At 40.2% G+C, this 12,929-nt stretch overlaps 1 protein-coding gene across 1 annotated transcript in view; it reads left to right on the top strand.

Moving 5' to 3' along the window:
• Positions 1 to 13: 13 nt before the first annotated feature.
• Positions 14 to 12,929, top strand: part of PPM1L (protein phosphatase, Mg2+/Mn2+ dependent 1L) — a 140,755-nt gene continuing 127,839 nt past the window's right edge. Inside the window, exon 1 of the mRNA XM_019532669.1 lies at positions 14 to 575. Within this exon, the coding sequence (XP_019388214.1) occupies positions 177 to 575 (399 nt within the window). The 5' untranslated portion in view covers positions 14 to 176. The remainder of the gene's footprint in view (positions 576 to 12,929) is intronic.

Below are 12,929 nucleotides of genomic sequence, written 5' to 3'. Positions count from 1 at the left end.
GCGGTGCGGGCTCCGCGGGGCAGAGCCGAGGCGGCCCGTGCCCTGGCGGGGCTGAGCCTGCCCCCTGCGGCGTCGCCCTGGCGGAGCATGCCCTGATTTGCTGCCTCGCCGGAGCCCCGTCCCCGCCATCAGGGTGCGCGTTGCAGGGCGTGGGGGAGCCTCTCCCGCTATAATAAATGATAGAGGATACCATGACTTTGCTGTCTCTGCTGGGCCGGATCATGCGTTACTTCTTGCTGCGGCCAGAGACCCTGTTCTTGCTATGCATCAGCCTGGCCCTCTGGAGTTACTTCTTCCACACGGACGAGGTGAAGACCATCGTCAAGTCCAGCCGGGACGCCGTCAAGATGGTGAAGGGCAAAGTGGCTGAGATCATGCAGAACGACCGGCTGGGAGGGTTGGACGTGCTGGATGCCGAGTTCTCCAAGACCTGGGAGTTCAAGAGCCACAATGTGGCTGTCTACTCCATCCAAGGCCGGAGGGACCACATGGAGGACAGGTTTGAGGTGATCACGGACCTGGTCAACAAGACCCACCCATCTATCTTCGGGATATTTGATGGGCACGGAGGAGAGGCAAGTTTGGGGCGGGGGGTGATCCGAGTCTGGTGGGGGAGAAGACGTGACCTGTGAGTGGGGGGGAAGGGGGGTGTTTGGGCTCTGTCCAGCTCACCCCACTCCACAGCTCTCGGGAATGGTTGGGAGGCTTCCGTCACCTCTGCAGCCTAGGAGACAGTTTAGTATAAAAGCTGGTTTCCACGTGCACAGAATAATGATGGTGAGGCCAAACGGGTTGGAGTTACCTGGTGCTAAAGTAGGGTGAGCTGGACAAAAGGCTAGTTCCCCCTTCTCTCTGGGATTTGGCTCAGCAGCACCAGTGGGAGGGGGAGATGAAGGGGGAACTTGCTTTTAAAAAAAAGAATAAATGTGGCCAATGCCTTTTTGTGCCTATAAGGGTACATTTGTATTAGCAACTGACCCTTCTTGCTGGGATTAGCGAACCCACAGAGCTTATCCTCATGATCTCTTGTATCTCTCCACTGATGGCAGTTGTCCTGTTGATAACTTGTTCACTTTTGGGGAGGAAATTCAGGAAAATTTCCTTCATCCTGAAAGGTTCTGTGTTTTGGTGCTCAGCCTCTACCTTTCTGGCCATTGACGTTTCCTTTGCACAATATTCTGTGGTCTGATTATAACTTGGTGAGGTATATCCTTTACCTCAGGCAGCAGCTGTGACAACCTTCTGTTGCTTGCTTCTTCTTTAGCAATGTATCCTTGCTCTCTTGCTTTTGTGTAGCACACAAAGACCTCATTCTGGTGACTGTGAAAAAGAAATGCAGAAGGAAGGTCCTATTGTGACACCTTAGCTACAGCCTCCCTTGTGTGGGATTAGGATGGGGCTTTTGGGAAGGGAGAAATGTTTATACAAAAAGTATCATCTCTTCAAAAAATTCTTGTTTGTTTGTTAGCCCCTGTGCTGTGATGCTATGGCTTTGGTTTCCTTTCAGCTGCTCTGTCAGATCAAGCAGCCAAGGTGTCTCCTAGTAAAATACTGACACTGTCCAGGCACTAATGGAGCATACAAGGACAGCAGCTGCTGCCCCTCTAAACCTGTAAGTGCTGTCTTGAAATGCTATGCATCCAATGCATAGGGAAAAATTGTCGTCTTTTCACCCTGTAGGCTGTATGATAGAAGTATGTGTTACTGGTGCCTCTTCTTGCTTAGTACTTTGTCATCTTGGGATTAACATGTAGACTTAACATCTTTGATCTTAAAGGCTTTTCGGGTTCTTTGTACTCTCAGTATTGGCCGATACTCTTATTTTTCTCCTCCAATTCGAAGGAGTGCATCATGACAGTACCAACCTGTTAGCTGGCCTCCAAGGAGCCAGCAGTTAATATGCGTGAAGCATATTAAGGATACATGTCTATTCTGCCCTCCAAACTCTAATTGCCTTTGAATGGTACGTTTGGCCTCTGTGTCTCTGCTGCAGTCTGAGCCATGTTTGAAAACAAGAGTTTAGCAGCGTACAAATGCAGGTTTAAAAAATGGGTGGTGTGTGTGTGTGCACGCGTTCTTTTCCTACTTTCCATTCTCTTAAAACTGTTTTCCTCATCCATACTTACCAACCAAACCATTTGAATTCTGTTCTAAAACACGATTCAAAACTCAGGGTAGACAAAAGCATGAGGGACGCTTAGTCTTTTGCAGTGTTGTCTTGTTTGTATAGCTGTACTATAATACTCCCCCCACCTATTCATCACCAACCCATCAGGAGCAGCAGGGTGCTATAGAGATGTGTAAGCACTTGTTTCTAAAGTCTGATACACCTGACATGCAGAATTACTGTTGTGTAGGTAAATGACAAGACTGTTACTGTAATTACTAACCTTAGACTCTCTGAGGCTAGACTTACAGTTAACTAGTAGTTTTACACCTTTGCACCCTCATTTGTCTTCTGTATTTTAATCCACCTGCTGCTGGTCTCTTTTGAGAATTTGTTCCCTTTGATTAATTGAAAAAGTACTAGTTTTTAAAATGAAACTTGTTCATTTTAAAATGCTTAAGAGATCCTTCTGAACATTTTTCAAGATAAAAAATATGTGATCCAGTCACCATTATTTAGTTTCCAAAAGGAAGTCTCAAGTGCTGTTTGTTTCTTTTACTTCTTTTAAGAAGCCTATGTGTAAGCTTGATGCACATATATGGTTTTCTATGTTTGTCTTGTGCATAAAATGAGTTACCTGAGTATGAATCACCTGGCATGCATACACTAGGAAAAATATCCTGCTGTTTGCATAATATTTAATTTTATCTACACGTGCTTTGTTATTTGAATAGAGCCAGGAAAAATAGCAGAATGAATGCTTTCATTCATTGCAAAATATTTTAGTCTCACTTTTCTAAGTCCCCAGCTTAAACAGTTTTTCTGGATATCTGATTTTTTTTTTTTTTTTTTTTTAAATTGCAATGTGCAGTTAAAGATGACTCCTTGAAATGCTGTACCTAATATATGAAGTAAAGTTTTTGTAAAGACTTTATTACCTATACTTTTTTCCTAAGGGGTCCCTAGAAACACTTTTTGCAATCAAAAGTCAAATAAATGCCAATCTCTGTTATATACTGAACAAGTTGTTTCAGATGCAGCACAGTTGTCCTTCCAAAGATCATTCCAGGTAAGAAGCTAGTTTAATTTTTCCTAAGCATAGACCAATAAATGGCTCCCTACCAGTTATCTGTCCTCCAACCCCTAAACTGACGTTGCAAAAGATAAGCCACAATTAAGTAATACAAATTACTGGGTAGTGCTAATTTATAAAGACTTTAAATGTAAAGTTGTGATATTGTCAATATTTTTCATAAACTATTTTTTCTATTAGTTGTGAGGGTAATTGCTTCTCATCTGCCTTTCAGTTTTTCTTTGGAATGAATGGTCACTAGCCACTGGTTGGGTAGCTGATCTGACAGAAATACAAGAATAAATGTAATGTGAATATGTTAAGGGTGTGGTTTGCTGATGCAGTTACAAGCATTAAAGGGAATGATGCTTGAGCTGAAATTTGATATATTGTATCTATAGCATACTTTCTTTGCATAGAAAATATTTGACTGCATTGGCTCGGATTGAAAACATTTATTCTTTGAACTATTCAAATAGCACATGTATAGAAATGGTAGTGTTTACTGACTAGGGCTGAGTACTAGATGTAAAGAGGAAAGAAATTCTTTCATGACTTCTGCTTTACTAAGTGACACTGAACAAGTGTAAAGGTGGTCATCACATAGGAAGGGAGAGAGGAAAGGTGGTGGGTGATGGTGGCTTAACTGTTTTGGTTTACTGTATAAGGCGTTGAAGGCAGCCTGCTGGATTTTTTTTCCTCCAGTATTTAAAGACCCAAATTCTTTCCAGGTGGGAAGACTGAGGAGTGGAGAACTAGGTAAATGGTATGATTACAAATGACAAGCATGAAAACTGAACCATTTAAAAGGAAAGGGGCATGTGGTCAGACTACTTTACCTCTTTTGCTACAGATTCAGGAATGAGCACTTTGTTATGTGACCCTGAGACTTTGTAGAGGTTCTCAAGCACAATGATGATAGACCCAACTTAATCTTATATTCATACCTATCAATATGCATTTGGCGTTCCTTAACGCTATGGGAGCAAGACTACAAAGGAAACCATCCCCAAGAAAACAGTTACAAACTGGATGCTTCTAATAGGAATTGTGGAGTGGTATTGTCTTACATAGGGAGGTAGGGTAGGAATTTGACATATCAGAGGTAAACCTTGTTAACTTCAGGTGTAAACAGTCTAATTCCAGGAAGTGTACAGCTTAAACTTGAACTAGGAACAAGACGCTACTTCTGGAGTAAGAATGCTCCCACACAGGAGCAGTTAAAGGGGATAATTATGTGAGTAAAATATGAAAGGGGCATTTTGCTTGATGGAGCTGACTAACTTAAAAATCGCATGTTTATAAGTGCAACTGTGTGCTGAATGTTCCTCCTAACCATGCTTTTGGGGGGACTTTAGGAAGTCAGAGGGGGGAGGTACATTAGTAGATAATGACTTTTAAATATGTGCAAATCACTTAATATGCACTTCTATGCAGGTAAATCCGTATCCTAAACCATTGGCAGGAGGTGCTTGTAATTGATTAACTTACTGGTGCTAAAGTTTCATAAAGCAAGAAAAATAAGAGCAGTAGCCCGGGAGATAATGGTATAGAGATAAGAGATCTTACTGTTTTCTGAAATGTACTGTATGTAGGTCACGCTGCCCTTCCAATCTTTGCAAATATTGAGAAAACTCTTAAGTCCTGTGCCCAGTTAACTAACTGGAGATGATGATGTTGGAAGGAAGTTTTAACTTTTGTTTGTCAAAAAAGTAATCAGTAAACTAGGGGGTGGGTCATGTTTGTTTGTTAAGCCTAATTTTTTATCTTGGTAATGAGAGCTTTTGGTGCATTGTATCAGGTGGAAGAAAACTGTTTTATCTTTCTGGTTTTTATTTTTAACTTCCTGCTATGTATGGCACATGGGGTTAATCAAAGTATGTTTCCATGACACAGGTAATTGTCTATTTCTGTAACGCTGAAGGTAAAGATTCACTACAGTCATAAAAAATAGTTGTTTCCCATGGAGCTAGTTTCATAGACTCATAGGGTTGGAAGGGACTCCAGAGGTCACCTAGTGTAACACTTTGCCTGTGGCAACATCATCCCTGTTCAAACCATCCCAGACAAACAATACACCAGACTGTATAAGACTACCATCAACCCTGATACAACACAGACCTAAAACCTTAGGTAAAGTAGGCGAACTATGGCAGTCATTTGATTCAGTGACATGACTTTTTATTTTAAAATACTTTTAAAATGCTAGAATAGATAAATGTAAGAGATTTTGATTTTTTTTTTTACAGTAAACATTATTCCATTTTAATATACAGTTTTCAAGTCAGTCAGAGTTCAGATGAATGTAGAGAATAGCTGGGATTACTGATGATTTTCCTTTTATAGTAATTTCTTTCATGAGTCTGTCTGGGATCTTTTTCAAGCACTAAGTGTTGCCTAAATATTTACATGGATAAGGCCCTGCTGATACACCAGTCCAACTCTGTTAATAAAGTTGAAATTGTGGACAAAAATCCAGAACGAAGTGAAATACAGCAAAATGTCTACTGCTGATTTTTTTTCAGATCGGAGTTTTAGCTTGTGGCTGGGTTTAGGATGTCAGAGTATTCAGGTCTCATTCTACAAAACTATAGTTTTTTATAGAACTAAGTCCTGTTGCGCACATGCACACACTTTCCATTGTACCTAAGGTATGTTTTTAAACCAGTATAAACTCCTGTAAAAAGTCATACTGCCTTTTAATGACAGCCATAATCTCTGATTCCTAGGTACAACTATAAGAGTTTCTGTTTCATATTATTTGCAAAATATTGGAAGGAGTTGAATCAGGTTTAAACTTGGTTGGTTTGTTTAGCTGGTATAAGTAAATGTAGAAGTGCAAACCAAAATGAGATGTGCGCTTTTAAAAAGGGGCATGCAGTGGTTTAACTAAATTGGATTTAAAGCATCATTCTAGTTAGGTTGGTGCAAAAGTATACGTAAATGGCTTCTCTGACACAAGCTCTGGGTGTGGACAGGGGTATATTTAGACGTATTTCAGAACGGAAGCAGCTGATGTTATTTTTTTAAAAGTTATGAGTGAACCAACCAAGAACAATACAAATGTAGCAGAACTGTTACAACTTAAACCCTGGAATAAAGCAGTTGAGTGCTGTTTTGCTACATTTTTTTGTTCTCTGCTTGTCCACATGTAACTATTAAGTTCTAACAGCGACTTTGCAGTTTGGAACAAGGGTCCCTCTTCCCTTTCTGAAATGTCTCAAAATGTTCATACCCCTTGTCTATTATCATTTTGTAGATGGAATAAGACCTCAAAGTCCAGTTGCTTTAGGGTTTCAATTCTTGTTCTGTTGGCTTGCAAGTGACTTCCTCTGGAATTTGGGAGTTTTATAATCCCCATACCTCTGTATCAGTTGACCCTGATCAGCTATTTCAGGTGATCAAAGTTCCTTATAGGTGATCTGTTGATTAGGTAGGCACCTGTGTAGTCTACTGGTTATTTTGGGGATAACTCAAGGGACTTCCATGCGTATGGAAGATGGAAGGTTTAATAATCCTCCATTTTCATTAGCCATTTGTCCCTACCCTTTGGAATTTCAGCCCATGGTGCAGGTAAAAAGATGAGACAAGAGACAAGACCAGCATTCAGAATGGATTTTGCGTTCTGACAATGGTCTCCTTGCAGAGAAATCATCTTTTCAAACAGAATTAGTATATTGCACATAGATTCACCAAGTGTCACATCTGCTATCTACAGAATTACACCCCCCCCACCCCGCCCCCAATATTGGTGATTTTACTCTTTCGTAAATAATTACTACCAGCCTCTGTCCAAAGATTTTTGCTTCTCCTTTTGTTTTCCCTGTGGCAACTGCATGCCCCTGCTCATGGGGACGCAGACAGTAGCCTATATACACCAGTAGAGGCACTACAACTGTACGAGGACAATATTGTATTATCAGTTTATATTATGAGGAATTCTTTCTGACTCCAGAACATGGGCTTTTTTAGAACATTAAGATTTACTTTTTCCAAAAAAATCATTGGCTTAGAATTTTCTGCTTGCTAGAGTGAGGTTCCCACTTGTTCAGACTGGATTTTTTAAAGATCTTTGGTCAAAAATACTATGCTCCTGAGCACCCTGATGATTTTACTCTCTTTCAGTAGAATGTTATTAAAGAAATGTAAGACCTTTGGTAGGGATTTGATTAGACTAGCATGGAAAATTTAAAAAAAAAAATGCCTTGGATGAAAAATGTCTGTAAATACCAGAATATTAGCAAATAGTTCAGCTTATTACTGGACAAGCAGAGACAAGGAGATGTTTTTTATAGCAATTAGTCAACTGCTTATTTATGCCATAATGCATTGTAAAATGCCATAGCTGTTCTTGAACTTATATAGATGCTGCTTTTCTAAATTGGCTTCAGGTTAGCCTTGAATGCTAAGACATAAATACTTATTATGGCTTCAGGTAGGTGTTTGGTTTGGAATACCATATAGGCCATACTATTAATTGAAAATTAATTGTTTTTTTTAGAAAATTCATTCTTGGAAGGTAGCTCAAAGCTATGGAGAAAGGATGCTTTGGTGGGGGGAAAAAAGCCTCTGATACTGAGGAAAAGAGTCCAGGGATTGTCAGATGACAAATGGGTTAGAGGAGGAAACATAATTCTTTCTGTTGTGTGACTTAATGAACTTCAGAGAGGGCTGGGTGGCTGCGCGGGGTACCAGTCACGCTGCTGATGATACAAATTGATTATGATGCTGAAACATTGCCGGCTCTCATCATCTCCGACCTTGTCTGATTCACAGCTGTGTGAGCAGCTGACATCTCCAGCCAGACAATCAATGTACGTGTTTTAACTGCTAAACCACAATGCAATTATCTATTGCACGTCATGCCGGCAAACCTCAAAGCTCCCTGGAGAAATGAACGTTTATTTGCATTTTCTTTCAGTGTTAAAATTTGTTATCCCTTGCAAATTTTCTCATCATAAAAGTAAGAAAATCTTTGTTTTTCTCCCTTCCTAAATCCCCTTTGGGGTAAACATTAATTTTATTAATTTCAGTTTTAATAACAGACACTGTCATACTGCTCTCAACCAATGTACTTTTTACCAGAATACATCTCTCTTCATTTCTTCATTCCCTGCCAGTTATAAAACTTCTGGAAGGCATTAAGCATTTTTTGTGATAAGTGAAAATGCATGTCCTATAATATAGTTCTCTGATCTCTCACAGCTCACTTATGCTTCTTTTTTAACTTCCATTTAAATGCGTATGTTATTAGCAGGTAGTCTAGATGGACTGCTAAAATTAAATTGCCTAAATTTATCTTTTCCCCCAAACCTCTTGAGGTTAATACATTGGGCTAACTGATTGTGATCAAATGCTATGCAGAATACTGAATTAATATTTTATGCATCTCATGTAGAAATTTAAAGAGAATTGCAGGAAACAGAACAAACAATCCCCTCCTGTCTTTTTTGTTTGTTTGTTTTTTGTTTTGTTTTGTTTTGTTTTTTAAACCGAAAAAAGGAAAAGAAAAATGATCTTTTGTTTTAGACCTGGATTTTAATATACTTTAAAACCATTATAATGAAGTATGAAAAATTTTCTGGATTCTGTATTGGCTACTTAAACATTTTCATAGAAAATCATGGTGAGAGGATATAAAATCAAATATGCTAGTAAAAGTACCTGTAATAACCTTCACAGTTTTCTATGATTTCTGTTAGCTGATACAGAATCCAGTTAACTTTTTTCATGCTTAAGTATAACGGTTTAAAAGTACAGGTTTCCCTTGCTTTTATGCAGGTTTTATATGTGCAACTTTGCTTTTATACGATGACCCTTTTTATATCAAAAATTCACTTTATGCGAGGTAAATTCACTCTTATGCGATTGGTGTGGTGGAAGCCCAGTCAGCTGCTTTGTGCGGTGTATTGTGGGAGTGATGCACACCCAAATATAGTCTCCTGTGTGGATCTGTGCTCCTCACTTTTTGTCTGCGACACATGTAGTGTAGTTGTCATCCCCATTATGATAGTGCCCTGTGCTTGTGTACTGTCTGATGTTGGTGAGTGCCAAAATTGTTTTGTAAAAGTGGTAGAAATGGGTCTGGGGATCAGTACAGCCGAGGTCTTGGAAGGTATCCCTATTTGTTACATTGTAAAGTGGGTTCCTTTTATGTTAATTTGAGTTATGCACCGTTTTCCAGGAATGCATGTACAGCATAAAGCAAGGGAAACTTGTATATTAAAAGTGTGTGTGTATAGTTGTAAGAGGTTAATTGCTGCACCTGGACAGAACAGTAGTTTCAGTAGTCTTATAGTCTCAACAGTAGTCAGATATGGCTCCATTTTCCAATACTTAATGGAGCCATACTGTTGTCTTTTGCTTCTGAAGTTTATTTCTGACCACAGTAAATTCAGGAGCTTGTGTCTGCATGGTGGAAAAAGAGATCCAAGTGGAAAGGGAAGGGAAGACAGGACTTTGGAATGGATAAAAGCTAAGGGGCAGGAGAGGAAGGGACTATTAAAGGACCTTCCATTTAGGGACCAAGTTTCAGCTTATCTGGGATAAGCTAGGCATTCCTAAGTCTTAGCCTCATTTAAGGCTTTTATGCTTTGTTCCTACCGTTGAAATTAAAGATGTTCTGTTTCTAAAGAGCTTTTGGGCTTATGGCATTCACAAGCTGGCTATTGCTTCCAGAAAGAACGTTTGTAGATAGCCAAAGCCAGCCGAACCTGCCGAGCTGCTGCAGTTAGTTTGCTGGGTGGTGCAGCACTCCTGTTATGATGGCCTTTGAGGCAAAATTTCCTGCATTTTCTGAATCTGGACTCTGAAACTGAATTACGCTCTGTGCTCCTACTGCTGACCATTATTTTGCTGACCATGTGCTGACTCATGGTTAATCAGAACTTAACTCAGCAATTTGTTTTCCGTCTGTCTGTCTCACAGTGGGGACTGACTGACAGACAGACAGCCCGTTCCCAGTGCTTTGCTCTCCTTAAGGCTGATAAAGATTCCTCAAACCTCAAAGGTGCTACCTAGATTCATAAACAAATGTGTTCACTATAGTACTTCTCCATTTGGAAGAAAGGCAAAACAGTATTTTAAATTTGGGCTTCTGAGCAGCCTTCATATACAATAGAGAGAAATCAAAACATTTAAATATTTTATAAAATATTACATGAAATCATAGCATGTGGAGCTAAAAGGTACCTGCCTTTCCACTGAGGCAGGATCACCCCTGAAAGATATTTGTCTAAGCTGATATACTTAAAAACCTCCAGTGAAAAAGGTTCCACAATATTATTAGCTATTGCTATGATAATAGATTTTTTGAGAATATTTCCAACCAAAACCTTCTTAGTGACAAGTTAAACAGCATTTTTTTTGTCCACCCCCCCACACACATACACATATTCACTCTCATAGCCTCAACCTTTCCCTCATAGGTCGTTTCCAAAAAACTCACTCTTCTTGTTCTCTCTGGTCTTTCGCTAGTCTGTATCTTTCTTAAAGGGTGGTGCCCAAACCTTTATACAGCCCTGGGTGAGGCCAACAACAGTGCTGTTGATACATCCCACTGGAACCCTTGCCATTTTTTTTTCTTCTTTTTGCAACAGCCTTATATATTGCATTAATCAACTGACCTATATTTGGTGTTTGATCCATTCATATCCTTTTCTGCCATGCTGCTGTCTAGTCAAATATTTTGCATTTCTTCTTAAGCATAGCACTGTATACTTCTCTCTGCATTTTAAAGGGCCCAGAATGAAGTTGGTCTATTCCAGTGGTTAGGGCTGAGTTTGGAACTAAAGTCAGGACTTGAGATGAGGTCAGGCGACTGAATGATTGAGCCAACTAAGGTCTGGAGAACATTTAGCTGAACAGCCTGAGGCTTCCCTGGTAGTCTGTCGGAAAGCAGCACCAGGTGTTGAGTGAAGTAGTGGGGCTACCGCTTCATCACTGAAACCAAATGAACACATGGGTGTTGTGATGGATGGCCCAGTTGCAAGAACTCATTTGTCTTGTGATTTGCTGGCTGGCCTTGGCTGAAGACAAGGACCCTGGGTCCATCTTATGGAGACAGTTAACTAGGGTGGCTGCTAGTCATTGTGATTTCATCTTGTTGAGATTTTACATGTGCGTGTATATATACAGTTGAAAACTGAGTGTCAATTCAGTTGGGTATTGGTTCAACTAACACAGCTTAGCAGAAGCTGCCTAGATTGAATTGATTCAGTCTCAGGCTTTTTGACTGTCTCATTTTTTAGATTATATATAGATAGAGAGTGAGAGAGATGGAAATATTTTATATATCTGTATCCATATTTTATGTATTTATATTTATAGGTGGATATCTATATATATATCTATATTTTATGTATAGATATATGTAGATATAAATATCTCTCTCTTGCTCTCTCTATAGATAGAGATATAGACAAAATCTCAAAATAAGTCAAAAAGGCTGAGACTGAATCTATTCAATCTAGGCAGCTTCCTCTAAGTGGTGTTTGTTGAACCAAAAACCAACTGAATTGACACTAGGTTTTCAATTTGAAAAGGTGGGGGACACCCTGCACTGACCCAGGCCAGTAGGTGTGGGAGGAGTGCTAGAGGCAACCTCCCAGGTTCCTGGGCATTGCCTGCCCAGCCAAGTGTCCCCAGACCCCTGCTGTCCCCAACAGGGGGTTAAGGAGCCCCTCATCTGGGTGTTGGCCCACCTTGGAGGAGTCTCCCTATCAGGATGTGCTCCGCAGGCCTGGGGAACTGAGAGGAATATCTCCCTCCCTCTTCCTAGCTGCTGATTGCTTTACCAGCTGCTGCAGAAGGGAGAGAGAAGAAGTCCTTTGGGCTGGATACCTGCCCATGCAGCCCAGCATGGGGGCACTGGGGAGCCCCTGCCTTGGGGCCCATGCAGCCTGGGGCAGCCCCAGGGAGCTGAGGAATTCTTCCCCTCCCCAGACACAACCCTTTGCCTTAGCTGCTGGAGTCTCAGGGATAGTCCATGGGGTGGAGGGAAATTCCTCTGCTAGCCTGCATTTAGTTTTGCCTCGGACTCGCAGCACCTAAGGCACAAAATGAATTTCAATTAAGAAAAGGCAGAAAAGGTAACAAGAAAAGGTTCTATACACACATTGTAGAAGTAACAGTATGACAAATGAAAGTTCATTACCTGATGGAGAACAAATTATAAACGACACAAAAAGGCTGAAGTGTTTTGTACTGTCTTTATTCACTCTTTAAAAAGCTGGACTGTGACCAGCTATTTAACAGGAAATTAATTTTAACAAAATGTAAGAGTTTTGGGAGCATAAGGAAAGAACAGGTTAATAAAGTATTTAGGGAAGATAGGTGTCCTAAAATAAGTAAAGCCATATTAAATTCATTCTAAAGAATTTAAGGAATTAGCAAAAGTAATTTCTGAACTAGTGGCAATTAGCAATTAACTTTGAGAATTCATGGAGTACAAGGAAGACCCAAAGGACAGAAGGACAAACACGATACCAATCTTTAAGAAAGGAGGGCCCAAAGCATTACAGACCAGCACCAGAACAAGATATTAACAATCGGTTGGTAAGTGCACAGAAGATAAGGTTATTAAAAAGAGCCACCATGGATTTGTCAAGAACAGAGCACATCAACCCAATTCTTTTCTTTAACAGGTTATTGACTTAGTGGCTATGAGGGAAGCAGTAGATGAAATATATCTTGATGCTGGTAAAGCTTTTAGTTCACTCATCAGACAGTCATGCAGGACAAGATACCACC

Source organism: Crocodylus porosus, unplaced genomic scaffold, assembly GCF_001723895.1.
Source record: "Crocodylus porosus isolate Cpor-Errol unplaced genomic scaffold, CroPor_comp1, whole genome shotgun sequence".
NCBI lineage: Eukaryota > Metazoa > Chordata > Crocodylia > Crocodylidae > Crocodylus > Crocodylus porosus.
The sequence above is the reverse complement of the archived record's forward strand: the minus strand, read 5'-3'. Positions and strand labels throughout refer to the sequence as shown.